Raw genomic sequence first — 20307 nt, forward strand, 5'->3', positions numbered from 1 at the left:
TAAATCTAGCATTGATCAGTGGATTTTTGTCTGCAACAATTATCATTACAGTGTTTGCCTAATGGCAACTTTCTATTTTCCTCTTTCCTTTTACACTTATTCACTGAAATCTACTGTCAGGAAGAACTTTCCTTTCTTCTCATTTATTTATATCAGTATGGACTCAATATTTATTTTATCTTAGAGGTTAAAATCTAATACTAGCATTATTTACTTTGCGGCTCAAATATGTAAACCATAATATTTTTAATTGGGAAATACTTCCCTGTGAGCACAAAGGTACCAAATAAGCTCAGAGAAAATTCTGCTAAATAGAAGATATTAAAATTGTGATTATAAATCTTTCTATATCAAAATGTGTAAATATTGAGGTTCAAATGTTTTCACAGATACTGTCTTTGCCTCCATTTGTTTTTGAAAAATTAAACTCACCAAATAAGCTGTTTTTATTTATGTTTTTTAAACATATTTTTCCAAATACAGATATTGCAAAACCTGGTACAGGATATAACTTTGCACTGTCAAATAGGAGCTCCATCAAAAGCTTCTTTCCATAAGTAAAGTTTCCAAAATTTAATCACAGAATTTCAAAATTAAATATTTTACACAATATAAACTCCCATTGTATAATTTTTTAAGTTAATTCCCTGTTTTTGTAGGGTTAAATTTCCATGTCTTCCAGTTTGAAATTTTGTTTTCAATAATTGCAATTGTCAAGATTAAAAAGCTGAAATTACTCTTTTCCTTTGTGTGTTGAATATTTTAACATAAAAACTTTCAAATGATTTGGAACAAAATGCAACTTCTAAAAGCTGGTCAGTGACCAGCAACAAACAAAATGTGTACTGCCATGCATAAGATTATTTTTTAAATTAACATCAACTTTATCTTCTAAATATTGTACATAGTTCACTTTAATTTTGTATATATAAAACTATGGGTGAATTTTGACTAGTTACCATTTCAGTTAATAGCATAGCACAGCTTTATTACATATGTACCATCATCAACCCTGGTACATTTCCGCTCTATAGATTTCTTTTTATAGTAAAAGCATTACTTTACTGTGATGCTGAGCTTCATCAAAATATGTATTCATACTAACATTTGCATTCACAAGCTTAATTTTTAAAATTACAGTAGCATTTACAATAAGGTCAGAAAATTCATCTTTGACACAATAAACTTCCAGCCAAGCCAGGGTGGCTCAGTGGTTGAGCATCGACCTAGGATCCAGTGGTTGAGATCTCCATTGGATTCCCTGTCAGGGCACAGGCCCGGGTTTCGGGCTCGATCCCCAGCAGGGGGCGTGCAGGAGGCAGCCGATCAATGACTCTCTCATCACTGATGTTTCTATCTCTCTCTCCCTCTCCCTTCCTCTCTCTGAGAAATCAGTAAAGACATATTTGAAAAATGAATAAATAAATAAATAAACAAACTTCCAAGGTTTTTCTTTGATTCTGTGAATTGAATTAAACACTTTTAAATCGTTATTGGAATTAATTTTCTATCTTTGTAAAACTGTCATAACTGAACTGTGTGCAAACTCTTCTGCTTACAAGGTCAATTCATCAATAGCCATTGCTTTATATTGCTCACAGGCCCCAGGAAACTTGGAATTAAAAATGAGAGAAATTAATTTAAGATAACTGTCTTTTGACCTAAATGAAGTCAAGCTGCCTGGAGTGATATGTAAACACATCATCGGCAGCCGCATGCATTACATCACATGCTCTTGGGCTTAAAGGTATAGGTCAGATTTCAACAAAGGGGGGTCGAATGTTTTAAAATAATGGGCACAGTCTTAAAAATAATGACTAGCTTTTGATGTTGCTGCTTCTGCAGCAGATTTCTGTCTTCTGATGGTCTTATGGCCAGTGATGGATTAAGGACCCCATGGTGGATGGTATTTTGTGTGTTCTGTCTTTATCATCAACTTTGAGAAACAGAAAACTGATACTTAATTTTTATTAAACATGTGTACATTAAACCCTTACTCCTGAATTGGTTTTCGCAAAGCAAAATAGTTATAGATTTTATAGGCAATATAAAGTTATAGATTTATAGCATGAGATGAACGACTAACCTACTGTAGCAGCAGCATCCAGATGCTCTGTAGCCGGACGGCTCAGCCCCTACCTCCCACACATATCACACTTATAGGAATTAATCTTTAATTCCCTACATGTCCCACTAAGCCTGTCCACTGACTGTTATCCTGGTGGCTTCATGCCTCTCACAGGTCATGACATGGGCCACCCAGCAAGGGCTGTGACACAACTAGCTGCTATACCAAGTGGAAGGCAGGCTCTGTAGCATTAAATACATCTCCTACCCCCAGCGGAACAGGTAGCAGTTATCTGTTGCTCGCTGCTCATGTTCAAATGTCATCATTTTATCAGTCAGTGCCCTGCATGCTATACTTCAAAGGGAGATGCAAGTTTCCTTGAGACTAGATAAGGTTGGGAAAGGAGAGATGGGCTGTCTCTCAGCGTTTACCATGTGTTGCAGTGAGAACTCTGTCAAACGCACCTGCCTCATACCCTCTACTAGGAGACACCGTGTGAGAAATTGAAGTGCAATGCAGAGGTCTTACCAAATCTCTTGAATTACAACTATTAATAATGATCCTCCTTTAAAAAGGAGAAATTCCAGGACAAATGCTAAACTAGACTGAATGCTTGAACAATAGGCTAAAACCAGGATGCTCTAGGCAAATCAAGATGCATGTCTCCTTAACCTCGAATTGTCTTTGATTCCAGCATGTACAGCCAACCCCTGGATCTTTATGCTTTCTTCCGATTTCTCTTGAACCTGGCCCCTATTTTTAACTTTTACTGTATCCACGTTAGCCTGGATACTTGTTACAACATGGCTGTATTATTTATAACTATCTATGTATTGGTCTACGGCTCATTTCCTCCTTCTATCCATTCTCTTCATACCTACCATGGTTTTCTTCTCCAGAAACTTTTGTGTCTCATCACACCCTTGCTGAAAAAATGTTGTTTTTTAAATATATCTTTATTGATTTCAGAGAGAGGATAGGAGAGGGAGAAAGAGAAACAGAAACATCAATGATGAGAGAGTCATTGATTGGCTGCCTCGTGCACGCTCCTGACTGGAGATCAAGCCCACAACCCAGGCATGTGCTCTGACCGGGAATCGAACCCTGATCACCTGGATCCTAGGTCAATGCTCAACCGCTGAGCCAAGCCCAGCTGGACTGCTGAAAAAATGTTTAATGGCTTCTTATTACCTGCAGAGAAAATTCCAAACTTTGATTCCGAGTATGGTCTGTTCCTATTCTATACTTACAGATTCATTGTCATTCCTCCCTTGCACGGATTCTCCACTTGAGCTTGACTTGATCCCTCCCCATTTCCTAAACACACGTGGCATTTGGCGTTTTCTGTCCATGCTTTTGTTCATGCTGTACTTCCACATAGTCTTCCCAACCTGGACCTCACTTGTGAGATCTGACCTATGTCTTTAAGCCCAAGTAATATTTTCAAGAAACCTCTGATTCTCCACCTAGGAATATTCTCTTTCTCTTCTGAAGGTCTGCAGTGGTGTAGAACCTACTCTGATGGTGTAGGTTCAACTCTTTCATCTTTTGATACACGGCAATGCCATACAGCACCTTAGTCTGTGAACATGCTGCTGCTTAATAACTATTAATGGAGTGAATTAATAAATGAATGGCTAATAGATCCAAACTAAAGAGATAATGAGTGGAGTCTTCCCTCTAAAAAATATTTTTTACAATTTACTGGAAAGTATATTAATCAACCCAGGCTGCCATATCAAAATCACGAAGACAGGGTGGCCTACACAACAGACTTTATTTCTCACAGTTCTGGAGGCTGTGAAGTCCAAGCTCAAGGTGCCAGATGATTCAATTCCTGGTGAGGACCTCCTTCCTGGCTTGCAGAGGGCCATGTTCTTGTGTCCTCACATTGTAGAGGGACACAGAGAGGGAACTCTGGCCCCTCATTACAAGGACACTAATTATAAGGCCACTAATTATAAGGACACTAATCCCATCATGAGGAGATGCCTCTTATGACTTCATCTAAACCTAAATTACATCTCAAAGGTCCTACCTTTAAATACCATCACATTAGGGGGCTAGGACTTCAACAAATAAATTTTGGGGGAACACAAAAGTTCAGTACATAATGAGGACATTTAATCACAAGAAATGACTGAATTCCAACCTCTGTGTGGGAGGATCTTTTCAGTGAACTGGCATTTTGCTCTGTAAAAAACTATAAATAGGTTGATCCACCTTTTGTATAAGATCAACCTTGCTTATTAATCTTTGGGTCATCCATGAACACTAAATTCAATATCATGTCATTTTTATAACTCTGATTTCCACTAACAAATAAAGGTATAATGGATAAAGACATAAGGCGTGAATTAGCATTTGTGTCTCTGTGTCTGTCTCAAACTAAAAGATCCAAATCAAACTTATAACAGTGGCTTTTTATGGGGAAGACAGTGGCATTATAGGAGTATATCACCCTATGTGCTCCTAAATGGTTTTAATATTTTTGTAATGAGAATATTTTATGTATAATATGTGAAACAGAAAAATGATTTAAAAAAGTTTTAAAGAATTCTTGACCTACATGGCACTATGTGTATAAGATCTTGATGTGGCAGCTGCCTTCAAAGAGTTCCTACATAGCATTTCCCTTGAAATTCTCAAGAAATGAAAAGAATAAAAACTTGTATCAATGTATTTCCAATGATATCTCTATTTTTTCCCCAAAAAATCTTAGCCAAGTAAGAAAATAATCTATGGCTGTTTGAGAGTAAAAACATTTGAAAAGTAACTATACAGAAAAAAAAGAAAAGCATAGAAAAAGTGGAACTTGTGTGTCTTACAAATCATATAAACTCTTCACACAAAAAGAATTTACCATAAAAAAATTAATGGATTCATAGGCATAGATCTGAAAAACATTGTGACTAAAATCAGTAAAGCTATTAAAGTATTTAAATATTTAATTCTTTTAAGGATCAAGGAAGTGTTAACCATAAAACAAAATGAGAACATCTGGAAGGCAAAGAGGTGGAAAGATGGGAAATTAAAAAGCAAATGGTGTGTTGAGCGCTGCTGAGAGACCTCAGCAAATGGCTATCAACCCATTTCAAAATAAATACTGAGTTTGTGTAATTACAATGAGCCTGAATATGGGTTTAACATTTGTACAACTCCTGGGAAGTTGGGTGAGTCAGAAACATGAAACCAAAGCAAAGGGAGGGTACTGAAATATTATTTCCTGTTGTATTGTAGAACGGAGAAGAGAATAAATATACCGATTACTTGCATGGCCGGTTCCACGTCTGCTGTGGCTTCTTCCAACAATGACAGCAGCTTGGCTGATATCTGATGCACGGATTCAATATTGCTAAACAAGCTATCCACGTCCAGCTGATCAATCTGGAGAAACACAAACACTGAGCAGCAGCTGATGGAGAGAGACGCACCGTATTTAGGATGTTATCTCTCCCTAAACACTAAGCGTTTCATACCCCAGCCCAGGGTGCTTTCATCGACCATTTCTGTAAACACCCTTCCGTAGGATTCCTAGGGGAAATGTGCAGTTTTTCATGCAAGAAATTGGGGTGGGTGCATCTGTTACCTCTGTCTTTTTATTTTAACCAAAGTTTTGTGAGTGGAGTGTACATCTACATATTCCTATAAGAACTAGAGTGTGAAGAAGATGTGGGCCAGCTAACTGGTATTTTGTGAACTGCCCTCTAGGAGGGTATGTACCTGTGCATATGAATTTAGAATATTTACTGCTTACACAGCAGAAGTCAGGCCTTACTCTAGGCAAGTAACTATTTCCAAAGCTGTTTTAAAACCACAGATGTTTTCAAGCTGATGACAAGTAGATGTGCTGAGTTGCTTCCTGATTTTTTAAAAGAGAAATGTTAATAGAAATCTTTAACAAACATGTTCTGCTAATTGAAGATTCATCATACTTTGTTTCTTCATGTGCACTCTCAAAAACCAGTGTTATCATCCCTACATCTTATAGCTGGTATTTGTAATAATTTACCTATTCATTCATCCACCTTTTCATTAAATATTTCCTGAGGATCTCCTATGTAGCAAGAATTGTAACAGAAGCCACACACTGTGAGAGGCATTGGATGATCAGTGGGAGGATGCCCAACTATCTTAAACAATCTAAGTGGAGCGTTTTCTGATTTTGCTAGATCTTACTCAAATCTTTCTCTTCAGTTTAAGTCAGATCTTTCTTAATCAAACAGTGTCTACTTGGGTTATGAAAAGATTGGTACAACCCCACTGGGCTACCACAGGGGATAGGAGTAGATGCCTCTTACCCATGGTTTATTGTGCATGAGGTCGTAGGTGAAAAACCAAGTCATCAATAATCAAGTAATGGAGGTACTTCAAAGGGGAAAAGTAGAGCTGCTGGTAAAAAACCCAGGTCAGCAAAAATTAGAGGTCAGAGAGAGACAGAAAGTTGAGCTAAGGATCAGAAAAAAAGAGGCTGAGAAATTAAGGGAAATTGGCAATACCAAATACAGAATAAGAGACAGACTTGGAGGAATTCTGAAAATGAGGTCCAACAATTGCAGGTTCTTTGGCATGCTCTCAGCATCAGTTTCATTGGGTGTGCTAGGTCTGTTTTGTGGGGAGGAAGGAGGCAGGCACTCATCCATTTATCCATTTATCCTGTCCTTTCTGACACTGGCCCATCCATCGTTCCCCGTACTGGACACAGACACTTATTTGAAAAGGATATTCTGTTATTGAGCACACAAGCGTTAGTTCCCATTGCACCTTGTTTAAAATTTGGAGACTGTGTCAGTTATTTCTTATGCAGTATGGTCTGGCTGTACACATTTCTTTCAACTATCTTGGGAAATTCCTCACCTTTCTGTCATCAATCTTGACCTAAAAAAAACACATCCAGTCTCATTTGTAATCAAATTCCATGTGCTTGTATGTAATATTTCAATATAGTACTATACAACTTTTTTCCTATTTTTATGTCTTCTGAAATTATCTTTATCTCTGTACTACATTAAACTGCAATCATTATTATATCTTAGGGTCTTTAACCCAGTATCTCTTAAAATGTTCCTTCGTTAAGCATTCACTTTAACAAAGATAAGGTATATGTGGCTCTCTTCTGCTTGAAATCTATGACATCTAATATTATACAAAAATCTGAAAAGCAGATAATGGTTATATGGCTCTTTTGTTAATATTAATTTTAAATGGCTCAAATGTCACATAGTTGAGATCACAAATTGAACTAATTATTTATTCTAAGGAATTGCCTTATGCATTGGTTATTAATTAAGTCATAAAAGTGTACCTTTGCCCAGAGCAAAATGTTTTCCAAAAGTTGTGTATGAGTCAAATTTTGTAGGTTGAGTTATTTTAGATGTACTAGCAAAATATTTCTTAAAATCGTATTTTGAAATGAATCCTTCTAAAATGTGAAATTTCATCCCTAATTCACTTGCTTTATAAGACAAAAGACTAGATGTAATTCATACAGTGTACCCAATTATTATTTCATTTTGTTGTGGAAACTTTATTCTGAGGAACTAAAAATGCTTCATATTTATTATTTCATATATCATTACAACTTCTCTGTAAAATGCATACAGTTTGAAGATAAAGTCATGCAGAGTAAAGAAAGGTGTTATGCTTAAAATTATGAAGTTCAAAAAGCAGCTAGAACTGGAAATTGACCTTTCAGTGCTATCCCCTAGTCCATTACCAGCAAATATTATTAATAGAATACTTTGCCATCTTTACTTGGATTTTTTTGGTTTGTTCCTGAGTTTTTCACTAAGTTGTCACTTCTGCATTTCCCAAGGTCAGAATCTTGCATATTTGTCTAATTTAGATTTTAAATTCATTTAGCAAGGATTTAATTCTATCTATCTCTATAATCTTAGCTCAATACAGCAAATACTAAAAAACATAGGTTTTAATTTCATTTCTATCTGAAAGACAGAAAAGATTAAAACATCGGTTGGCCTGGTTTCAACTGCCCATGTCACCACAGGCCCATGGGATTCTGTGAATCATAAAATGAATTCACATTCAATCACTGCTATGCCAAAGGACAAACAAAGGCCTGGTCCAAATAAGCTTTTAAAACTGGTAGATGATTTTATAATTATTGATATAAATTCAAGGAATCATTTAGGTACATTTATTAAACATTTACTAATAAGAAAAAATTCTCTAAGAGCTTAAATTGTGTTCAATTTTAAATGGATTAAAGATTCATTTTTTTTTTTGAAAGAAGATTTAATCTAGGCATACATTATTCTAAGCAAAGTCAGTATATAATAATTTAAATGTACAAAACAGAAAATTAAAGGTCAGCGGTTCTGGTGAGAATTTAATCTTTGCTTTACACATATATTTATCATAGGATCTATTTCAAATAGCAATTTCCCATTATATTTAAATAATTGCTGACCTTACTATTGCATGTATGCAAAACCTCCCAGGTAAAAATGTCTACATAAAGGAAAACATCTGTAAAACTTTGTCAACTCAGAGACTGTAATCATTGGTATAGAATCACTTTGCACCTGAAAAGCACCATACACTCCTGTTTTCAAAAACATTCCTTGCATTTACCTGCATTTACATCCTAGCCCAAGCCCTTCCCTTTTCTCACAAATGCTTTGCCTTCATATTAGTTTACAACGTTCTGCCCATCTGAAAAGGAATATGATGATAGTTTGTCTATTAGTTTCTCACATGTCTCTGCCTTATTGGTTGCATTTTAGGGGAAAGCCACAGCCCCCCAACTCTCTCTGATCTGGTGAAACTGTCAGTCATGATACCCTGCCCCCTACCTCACTCCCTACAGTGGTGGATCTGCGACAGAGATTGGCTTAGAACAGGCAGGTTTCCAAGCAGAGCCAATGAGACTCTTCACTGATTTTTAATAAATGGTCTTTGGGAAATAGAAAGGCCTGGATTGTAAGCCCTAATTATGTAAGTTTCTGTCTTCAGCAGTCATCTTTGTGCAGAGCTTGAGTGAGACAAAGTCAACAAAGAGAAGGAAGCTAAGCCTGACAACATCATCTTAGTTCCTGGATCTATCTCACTTAAAGCAAGACATCCTCACTACAGAGGCTGATAAAACACCTTCTTATTTCACCTTGTTTAAATTTTATTTGTTACCTATAACCAATAAAGGACTGGTACACTTTCTTTATTTTTGGCCAAAATCTCACTTCCTTTAAGAAACCTTTCCTGCTCCCTTGATTAGAATTAACATCTCCCTCTTCTGACCTTCCGTGAGACTTGCTTCCTAGTACTTGGTGCTTATACTGAAGCCCATTGTATAAATCAGAGATATTATTAATTAACCTGTCTCTGTGTTAAGACTGTGAGATCCTCCCAGACATTTGTCTTTGTGCATTATTTGAATACAGTGCTGGGCCCACACCTACTCAATAAAAGTCTGACAATTTGAATTGAATTGAATCACTATACTTCATATGAGCTATTTACTCTGCGGGAGCCATCAATAAAACAGTCTCTGTAATCACTCTACTGGGCCCTGAATAACAAGTATGCAGAGCTCAAAAGTGGTTTAAAGAAAGAAATCAAAATCACCTAATTCGATTGTTCAAAATATCACATTAAGTGAATGTTTTATAATTTTCTACTTAATTTTATCTACAAAGACAAACTGTTGTGCTCAGTTTGGCCATTAGTATACCTAGAAAATTTGCCGGGGCCATACTTCCCCTCCAGTTTATACTTGCGAAATCCCTGTTTATTGTTTTCTGTTGAGTGAGCCCTGGGGCACTCGGCTTCACTGAGTCGCAGGGAGGAAATAAGCAAACGTTCTTAGTAAGTGTGTTATGTAGACCTCCAACCAAACACACCTTTAAAAGTAAACACTGAAAAGAAGTCTGGGAACAGTGTTTTCAATAAACAATTATCAAAAAGTCATTTATGTTTATTGTAGAAAATTAAAGATGGATAGGATAGGTAAATGAAAAGAAATACAATCACTTATAATGCTACCACACAGCAATAGAGACATATTTTAAAAAATTAAAAATAAAATTTGGGAGGAGAAACAAGATGGCGGCGTAGGTAGCAGCTGCACCCGCCGCCTCCCGCAACCACATCAAAATTACAACTAAAATACAGAACCACCGTCACTCAGAAGCTCCTGAAATCTGGCTGCACAGAAGCCCCACAGCCAGGGAGCTGAAGAAGCACCGAGACCGGGAGGAGCGGGGAGACGCTGGCGGATCGGGGCTGAATCGGAGACTCGCCGCGGGCCCACACCCGGTGCCGCGGTTTAAATCTGGAGGGACATCTCGGCGGCGGGGGTTTCCCGGAGGAGCGAGGGGTCCCAGCCCCACAGCAGGCCCCCAGCCCAGGGCTCCAGGCCGGGAAGAGACGCCCCTACAACTCCGGGCTGTGAAACCAGCGGGGACTGTCCCTGAGGGTCGCGGAGGCTGCGGGAGCCCCAGCAGCTCCTCTAAAGGGCCCGGCACGGACTCTCTCGGACGCTCCCTCTGAGCCCAGCGCTGGGCAGCAGCCTGAAAGGACCTGGGACACTCGGGGGGGGAGGAACTAACCTGCCTGAGATCCGGGCGAGAGCTGGAGGGGCAGCTTCCTCCCAGGCAGAAGGGCTGGCAGAGACCATGGCTCCTTTGGCGAGTCCTCCCCGCACACAGCCGGCAGGCAGGCGCCATATTTGAATCGCCAGCACCTGACTTGTACCCTTGGCCCCGCCCTGTGATTCCTGGAGGCCCCGCCCCTCCCCACCTGCAGCTCATCCAGGCCATTTCCAGGGGCTTTTCTGTGCAAGCGGCCTCTCGAGCCTCATGCTTAGGACTTTCCTAAAATCTCTCAAACAAGCAGCAGCGGGCCCCATACGGCTTGATAAGCGGCCCCAGGCCTGGCACTAGCGGCAGCTGCATTGGCTCATAGTTTGGCCTCTCCTGGACACCGCCAAGCCCAGCACAAGTAGCAGCCAACTACGGTTTGCTGTGTAGCTCATGCTGGGTGGCCCTGGGCAAGGCACTGGCACAGGCTGACTTTGCACCTCCCGGGAGGCCCCAGAGACAGTGCACCTGGTGGTCAGACTCGACCACGCTGGGTTACAACCCTGCCACATCCACGAGTGACACTCAAGGGGCGCACTTGGGGAACCAAAGCTCCACTGAAGTAAATCCTGCTCCACAGGGGTGTCTCCAGCACAGCAGCTCTTTGGCTGTAGTTGCAGCTGGTCCTCACAGCTAATTGGCCTGGGGGTCAATTCCTCCCAGTGACACCAACAGCAATCAAGGCTCAACTACAACAGGACAGTGCACACAGCCCACACAGGGGAGCACCTAGAAGGCCCAGCTCAGGTGACTGGGGAGGCTGAGCCACTGGACCCTACAGGACACCTACTACACAAAGCCACTCTACAAATTCCAGGAGACATAGCAACTCTACCTAATACATAGAAACAAACACCTGGAAACAGCCAAAATGTGGAGGCAAAGAAACATGTCACAAAGGAAAGAACAGAAGAAATCTCTAGAAGAGGAACTAAATGAAATAGATCCAAGCAAGCTAACAGATAGAGAGTTCAGAGTTGTGGTTATAAGGGTGTTTAAGCAGATGGTTAGGGAAATAAGTGAGAAAATCGATAACATAATAAATTATCAATTTGAAATGAAGGCTACAGGAGCTGAAATGAAGAATAATTTACAGGGGATCAACAGTAGAGTAGAGGACGCTGAGAATCAAATGAACAATTTGGAACATGAGTAAACAAAAAACACCCAACCAGAAGAACAAAAAGAAAAAAGAATCCAGAAATATGAAAATAGTATAAGGAGCCTCTGGGACAACTTCAAGAGGCCCAACATTCGTATTATTGGGGTGCCAGAAGAGGCAGAAAGAGACCAAGGAATTGAAAACCTATTTGAAAAAATAATGACAGAAAACTTCCCCTACCTGGGGAAAGAAATAGACTTTCAAGTCCAGGAAGCACAGAGGGTCCCAAACAAGAGGAACCCAAAGAGGCCCACAGCAAGACACATCATAATTAAAATGCCAAAGGTTAAAGACAAAGAGAGAATCTTAAAAGCAGCAAGAGAAAAGCAATTAGTTACCTACAAGGGACCACCCATAGGACTGTCAGCTGATTTCTCAACAGAAACCTTGCAGGCCAGAAGGGAGTGGCAAGAAATATTCAAAGTGATGAAAAACATGGAACTACAACCAAGATTGCTCTACCCAGCAAAGCTATCGTTTAGAATTGAAGGTCAAATAAAGAGCTTCACAGATAAGTAAAAGCTAAAGGAGTTCATCACCACCAGACCAGCACTACAGGAAAAGTTGAAGGGTCTTCTTTAAGAAGAAGCTAATGAACAAAAGAACCTGATGAACTAAATAGATCCAGAGACACTGAGACATGCAACAGACGATCATATTTCAGAGGAAAGAGGGAAAGGGGGTGGAGGGTGGGAAGAGATTAACCAAAGAAGTTATGCATATATGCATAACCCATGGACAGTCAATAACAGGGTGAAGGCCTGGGGAGGGGGTGGGAGCTAAGTGGCGGGGGTCAGTTGTGGGGGAAAATGGGATACCTGTAATACTCTCAACAATAAAGATAAATTAAAAAAAAAAAAAATTGGGGTGTGTTTTTTAACAGCATAGTATAGACATATTTTCTTGTCATTAACTTTCCTCAATTGCACCATTTTTAATGTCCACATTATGTAGAAATACTGTAGTCTACTTAACCAAATCTTTGAAATCTAGGTAGTCATTTTCACTATTATAAGCAGCTCTCCCGGTTAAAACTATGTTCACACCCATGATTATTTCCTCATGATAAATTTCATAAGTGTAATTACTAGTTAAAATCATTAGTATTTCTCAAGGCTTTTAACAAGTCTGGCGAATTATAGTAGCAATTAGAAACACTGTCTTTCTTCTAGAAAACAATGAATTAAAAACCCTCAGTTGGATATTACTGCTCTGACCTCAATTTGGAAATATATTTTTAGGCTTCTGATTTGACAATCAAAATCATACAACTTTAAAATTCCAGATATATATATACAGGACATGTATATGACTATAGAAAACAGTAGAAAATAAATCGCATCACTTCTGAGTGCCATGGTGATTGCCACCAACAAAATGCTTCTCTGGAAATTGTTTCTAAAAAAGACTTCAGTGTTTTTATTTGGTGTGGCTTGGCAGTAAATCTAGGTTTAGCATAGGGTCCAATTCTGGACCCATATTAGAATTGATGTAAGGGAAATCCACCTTGGATACCATCTGACTCAGTCTAGCAGAACTACACCTTCCAGAAGGCAGTTCCATTATGGTGGAATGGAATACACAGTCCCTAGTGGAATTGCCTTCTAGGAGGGGTATATTGCACAGCATATGAGGCCTGGCTGCATTCCCTGTTAGTGTGCTCCATTATTGATGTTGAAGCTGTGTACGTCCAGTGATATGAAGACTGTAACTATACCAAGTAAGGCAAGAGTGGCAGAAAGTTGAAAAGGCATTTTAAAAACACTGCAAGAAGCGTAGACCCATTGGGCATATTCTGAGAGGGAGGAACCAGGTCTTGTTTAATTTTTTAGGGAGGCGACTGAGAAGGGGAATCGCAGCAAGTGGGAAAAGATGTTGGCAGAAGGCCCTGGCAACTGCAGGGCTAGAATAATTATCCAGTTACTATGGCATTTACTCAGTTGGCTTCTAGATTGCGAAGCTTTTCAGGGTAAACTAGCCATTATTTCATCAGGTTTCACAGAACTACTGATTTGTATGTGTAAAAATTCCTGCTCTGAAACTAGATTCTTAACTGGCTAATTAAGTCAAACTACAAGTTGAATCAATATCACTGCTAGACAGCAAGTCCTTTAATTAATCTTGCGGCTAAATGTCCAAGTTACCTGATAACTGCCCGGAAAAGTTCCAGGCCAGGGAGACACTAATGAGGACAGACTTATATCACTGCAGAAATGTCAATCTCCTGACAGAAAGTAAAGCGGGGACTCTGGGACAGACGCCTCAGTATGTGTAAGAGGCAGAGCATAGCCAGCAGATGTGAATCAAGGCCAGGCCAGACCAGACGCTGTGGTCAGATTTGAGAAATTCCCAAGGTCTCTGAGAAGGAGGATTGAGAAATCCATCCTAAAGTTTATTTGACTAATAATACAAAAGTAAAGCCCTTCTATTGATATCCTTGGATGAAAGGCAGATAGCTGACCAAGGGTCCTTGCCTTTGTTTCTCTTACCTGCCTTGACACGGGGAGAGGCAGAAAAGAAGTTACTTGGTGGGGGTTGGAGATGGTATACAGTTTTGCTACCCTTTCCTCCTTAAAATTTTATAGAAAATGCTCAGAGGACAATTAGTACTGTTAGGAATAGACTTCTGAGCTGAAGATCCAGCACATTTTGTGATCCTTTAGAAATTCTAAAAAAATAGAAATAGAAAATAAACATGTTATATTGCCAAAACACAGGAGAAAGTAATCTGGAAACTGGAACAACCAGTGAGATTATGAGAAAAAATAGGTAAATTTTTAGTGCATCCAAGTCAACCAAAAAATTATATTTGAGGGCTCTAGGCTGAGCACAATTAATAAGATAAGCATTTTTGTGCTTTGATCACTTGAACACTTAATGTCCGTGTGAGTGTATGTATGTGTGTACATGTGTGAGTTTATTCTTTTTTCTGCATACTCAAACTCAGATCTTATTAGGTATAAAAACCAGCCAAAAGCCAACCATCTAAATAAATGAAACTCTTCACCTTTTCAACAGAGCATCTATTTCCTTTAGATCAATATCTGAAAGAATCAACTGATATTAGAAATTGCTTGCTCAACATTTACCAATAATTTTTCCATTTTGTAACACAATTTACAAAATTCTAATTTTTAATAATACAACCAAAGACTAAGAAAGTCCTGGACTCTCTAAAAATAATTTTGAAAAGGTAGGAGAGACTTTTGAAAGAAAAAAACAACATTTGTTTGAAATTATAAATTCAGGATGAAAAGAGGAGTGAGACAAAAGTGTGAAAAAGAAGATGGGCCGGGCAGGCATGTAATGGTGGCTGGTATAAAGCAGGAACTAGGGACAGGACTGTATGACAGGGAGCAGAGCCCCAGGAAGTTTATCTGTGCCCTAAATTCCAGAGGTTCTCAGGGTGTAGTCATCCCACTGCTGGCATTCCCATACCATCTGCCCCAGGAAACCTCACTCTGACCACCATATCTGCATTAATCATGACACTGCTCGACATTTTCACCCGTTTTCCATCCCAAACTCATAAAGCTGGAACTTCTGGCAAGGGGTCTCCTGGCCTTGCCTCGCACACGTATCTTGCCTTATCTCCAGCGCCTTGGTGCTCCAGGAACATACCTGCTACTGCATATCAGGTTTGCTTCCTCAGGCTATCTCCTTGGAACCCAGTAATGAGAGCAAAAGTACAACAGAAGGTTAAAATCAAACACTTCCTGCCTCAATTTCACTTGGAGTGTTGATTTCTTAAGATATCACATTCCATAGTGACAGGAGATGGTTTGCCGTGTGCAGAACTGAAAAAAGCAAATCTCAGTGAACTGCTTCAAAATCGCCTATGTGGACCTCCTGCCTGAGAAACCAGAGCATTGCGGCAAAATGCTATGAGGAGCGTAAATAAACTTCATGGTGGGGAAACACTGGCCGTAGCAAAGCGGTGGCCAACTTGGGATGAGCTTGCACCCCCTCAGGCTTTTGGGACAAACGATGTGTGAATGTTTCCCATGGACCAGATGTGGACCCTAGCGGGGAGGGAGCTGGTGCGAGCTGAAGGGCAGAATGTGGAGTTAAACCCTGATGCCTAGGCGCTCAGGAAAGAGTCGCAAGCCACCACCTGGAACAGAGGTGCAGTGTGGATAGAGTAACGATCAGGAGAGAATGTTCCTCCCGACCCCATCCTCCTACCCCCATCAGCACTGTCGTGGAATTTACACACACACGCACACACACACCCCGTAGGGAAGCACCCATAAGGGGGTTACAGTATTACATTTGCAAGGCCCACAGGATGTAAAGACAGTCTATGATGGCACCAGTCCAAGGGGACCTACCCTCTGCCTCAACTTGCCTCCTGCCCATTGTCCCAGGGGTCAGAAGCTGGCCGGTGACCTGGTGCTTGGGGATGAGCAGCAGCAGCAGGAGAAAGAGGAAGAAGCCACCCACATTCCCTTCTCCCCCTGCAGGTTTCCCGGTGAGGAAGGCCTGGCTGGAGGAGAGTGGATGCCCAGGTCAGAGTACAGATTAATATCTGGGACTGATACTCTAATTTCTGCAATGAGACTGTGTCTGTCTTAAGGTCTATTATGTAAGAGAAGAAAGTCATGGGCCTGCGAGAGTTTTCATCCGGAGGCTGGACAGTATTTCCCCACCATGAAGTTTATTTATGCTCCTCATGGCATTACGCCGCACTCCGAATCCTGAGACCACACAGAAAGAGGAAGGAAGCGAGAGTGAGTGTTGATTTAAAAAATCAGAGCCAGTCCCCAAATTTTTAAATTGCTTGTAATTTCTCACTTCCCTCCCTTTTGAGAAACCACCCCTTTGTTAGGAACCCAAGGTGCCCAGCCCAGTGTCCTTAGGCCACCTGAGCTCCAGAAGAGACTTTAACATTCAGTAGAGTTTGGATTTCACAGGGTTCACCCAGAATGATGGAAACAAGTATGCGCCTTGGAGAGGGGGGCAGGTCATTGGGCATTCCATGTATGAACTGTGCCAGCAAATTCTAGACTCCAAATCTCAGGGTCACCCAAGGTCACTCCTCTGTCACCCTGACCTCAGCTACCGCTTGCTTAACCACACAATCTCCAACATTCAGAGAACCTTCTTTGTTACCCCCTGAAAAGCTATTTGCACTTTGTGCCTCTGAAAAAACTTTAAAATTCATCTTTACTCTCTATTCCCCAAGTTAACTTACCTAATACTTTCAGTTTTCTAAAAATGTGTTCTATGGGGTTTGCAACACAATGACCACCTCTCCCCTTTTAAACATCCAGTTCCTTCCAGAGAAGGCCTCAAACTCCTCACACTGGCGGTTTTGTCTGGCCAAGACCCTGTCTTTCTCCAATTATTTTTATTGAGCCATCTTATTTTTACAAGAACCACCTGCTCCAACCAAAAGGAATGGCTCGTTCTCAGACTTGCCACACGCCAGCTCGCTCACCACCTTGGCTCTTGCGGTTCTCTGCTTGGGCTCTGGCACTGCTGTCCTGACCCTGCCTTTGCCAAACCAGTGTTCACCGGGGCAAAGTCTCTCCTTTCTCCCAGGCCTCCCAGACCACTTACCCACTTGTGTCATTCATAAACAAGCAAAAATTATTTCTGCTCATGTCCCAGACACTGTAGTAGGTGCTGGGGACTGGGGATATTGCAGTGAAAAAAAACGAGACAAAAATCTGTGTTTCATAACGGAGACAAATAAATGAGATAAATAAGTAAAATCTATAATATGTAAATATATGGTGACAAGTGGTAGGGATAAAATTCAGTAGGGAAGGGGGTAGGGAATTTGGAGGAAGCTGCAGCACTGGGGGTGTTCACCCACATCCCCTTGGTACTAAATGTTCTTGTGCGCGCCAAAGGCCTCCTGCTAAGCAGATTTGATTTTCTATTCAAAGGCGTTCTCTGACCACAGGGCAGCCGAGAGTGTCAGGAATGAACACTGCTGGGAGAAACCCTCACCCAGTGTCTAACAAGCACTGGTGGATGAATACCCCTCACGTGGGACTGCTCGAAGGTGCCTTCTTTATAGTGTCCTAGGGCTCTCAGTGGGATATCAGCTTCAGCTGGAGGAGTAATGTGCTCATGAATGTACCCTATAGTGTCTTCCTTTCCTTCTCTGTCTCATTTCCCCATTTCTTTACTCTTGTTCCAGGGGATCATCGCCCAAATAAATGACTTGCTCTAAAACGTTTTTATCTGGATCTGCTTACAACCCAGTATAAGATAGGATGAGGCAGTCAAGGAATGTTTAGCTCAGTAAAGGCTTGAAGGGGGTGAAGGAACAAGCTGAGAAGGTGTCTTGGGGAGGAGCAGTCAAGGCAAAGAAAACAGCAGAGCGAAGGCCTTGAAACTAGTGCTCGTGGCTTGTCCACAGAACACTGAGAAGGCCAGAAGGCGAGGTCGGAGAGAGCGAGGGACCAGCTCATGCTGGAGCTCGTAGATCATCATGAGAATGTTAGGTTTTCATCAGAGTAACATGAGAAGCCATTGGAAGGTATTGAGTAGAAGAGGGACATGACCTGACATATTTTAAAAAGAATCACTCTGGCATGAAAGCAGATCAGATTCTCAACAGAGTGAATGTAGACAAAGGAGAGAAGAGGGCCACAGACTGAGCGAGCCCTGATCTGCTTGAGTGTTTAGAGATAAAATCAACCAGCAAAGGAGACAGAGAAGGAGCAGTTGGAGCGGTCGGAGAGAAGCCAGGTATACGGAGTCCTGGATGGCAGGGAAGGAAGTTGTTCTTTCAAATGCTGTTAACAGGTCAGCAAAGTGAGAGCCTCTTTCTGCTAATGCCTGAAGCAATTGTTTGCTGCATAACTAATTAGCATAGCTAATCATGAACTGCCTTCTGTCACCATCATTTCTGGCATCTCCTTGAAATACATCTTTGATTGTTATTTGGCTTTTTATGTGTTCATGTGTCATTTTCTTGACCAGATTATAAACTCTTCTCGGGGAGGACTATGACATAAATTTCCTTGATTCCCACACAGAACTCAGCAGAGGGCATTGCACGTAATAGACGCTTGACAAACATTTAATCTTTTAATTTGCATATTCCACTGAAATATCACATTCTTCATGAAATATTGCCTAGTTAATCTGTCTGGAAGTGATCTGTCCCTTCTGTGAACTCTAGTTTTAGAACTTATCTTCTGCACTTAGCAATTATTGCTTTGCATTACAAGTTATCTTTTCCTAGCTGTGAGTCTCATCACCTCTAACTAGGAATTCATAATCTTTTGATGGCAAGATGTGAGTTTCATGTGTTTTTATACACTCTAAATAGCTTACAATGAATTAATGAACTCATGTAATCTTAGACCTTGTCTGTATCTAAAGTGCCTTAAATAAGTGCTTATTAATAAATACTTGTGCCCGGCCAGGTGTGACTCAGCTGTTGAGCGTCGACCTAGGATCCAGGTGATCGGGGTTCGATTCCCAGTCAGGGCACATGCCTGGGTTGCGGGCTCCATCCCCAGTCGGGGCGTGCAGGAGGCAGCTGATTGATGACTCTCTCATCATTAATGTTTCAATCTCTCTCTCTCCCTCTCCTTTCCTCTCTCTGAAATCAATAAAGATATATTTAATAAATAAATAAATAATAAATAAATAAATACTTGTTTCCCCAATATGTACTTTCTTTTTGACCCAGAATTTATTCTTTGGAGTCAGATTTCTGGCCCTGCAGTGATATGACAACCATGTTGCTCTACAGCTAAGGAAAGCTGCCATTCCATTACAGAGGTTTACAACATCATTAAAATAACCACAGCCACTGAAATTTGTTGTTGATTTTCACAAACAAAAGTAAATTAAAATAGTGGTTTATGTATCTCAGTTCCGAGAAGGAAGTGATGAGACAAGGTCATGTGACTCAGGCTACAGGCATGCCTTTCTCAGATATTAAAATAGATTTGTATATGACATTGCTCTTTTTCAATTCTGGCCATTCCAACCCCTGCACTAAGCTGAAAAATGCATTCATTTATCTCCTCTTTTGGCCCAGCAGGTTTTGATCTGGACTATAGCTTATAAAAATTAGAGAAAAATGAAGTTGTCCCAAAACAAAGCATATGAAGCCCTTATAAATGGAATATCATGGAGGAGAGTTTCCAGCAATACAAGGGTTAAAAAAGAGATCCTTCAGTTGTTGAGCTGAAGCTTTCTAAACAAGCAAAGGTATGAGATTCCTACCTGCAAATAGAAGTTTCACATGCTAGAATATTGATGTATCACTTCCACACCCAACTAAACGTGAATCCAATTTGACAGCAAACTTCATGTTTTCCAAGATGACAAAACAGAAATGTCCTCTCAGGGGAAATGGGAAAGTAACTAAAGAGCAATGACTTGGTGTCAGCACTTAATAAAGAGGTTAGTTAAAGATGATATATTGTGATTGGCAGCACCATTACTTGTGTGATTTTTATTTTTAAATTTAACATTTTACAACTATAATCTCCAACACATAAGAA

General features: G+C 40.4%; 1 protein-coding gene across 1 annotated transcript in view; it reads right to left on the reverse strand.

Moving 5' to 3' along the window:
• The window catches only part of ARHGEF38 (Rho guanine nucleotide exchange factor 38), a 121133-nt gene that overhangs the window by 53478 nt on the left and 47348 nt on the right, over positions 1 to 20307 (reverse strand). Inside the window, exon 3 of the mRNA XM_016223592.2 lies at positions 5332 to 5455. Within this exon, the coding sequence (XP_016079078.2) occupies positions 5332 to 5455 (124 nt within the window). The remainder of the gene's footprint in view (positions 1 to 5331; positions 5456 to 20307) is intronic.

This window comes from Miniopterus natalensis, chromosome 1 (genome assembly GCF_054644295.1).
Source record: "Miniopterus natalensis isolate mMinNat1 chromosome 1, mMinNat1.hap1, whole genome shotgun sequence".
Taxonomy (NCBI): Eukaryota; Metazoa; Chordata; class Mammalia; order Chiroptera; family Miniopteridae; genus Miniopterus; species Miniopterus natalensis.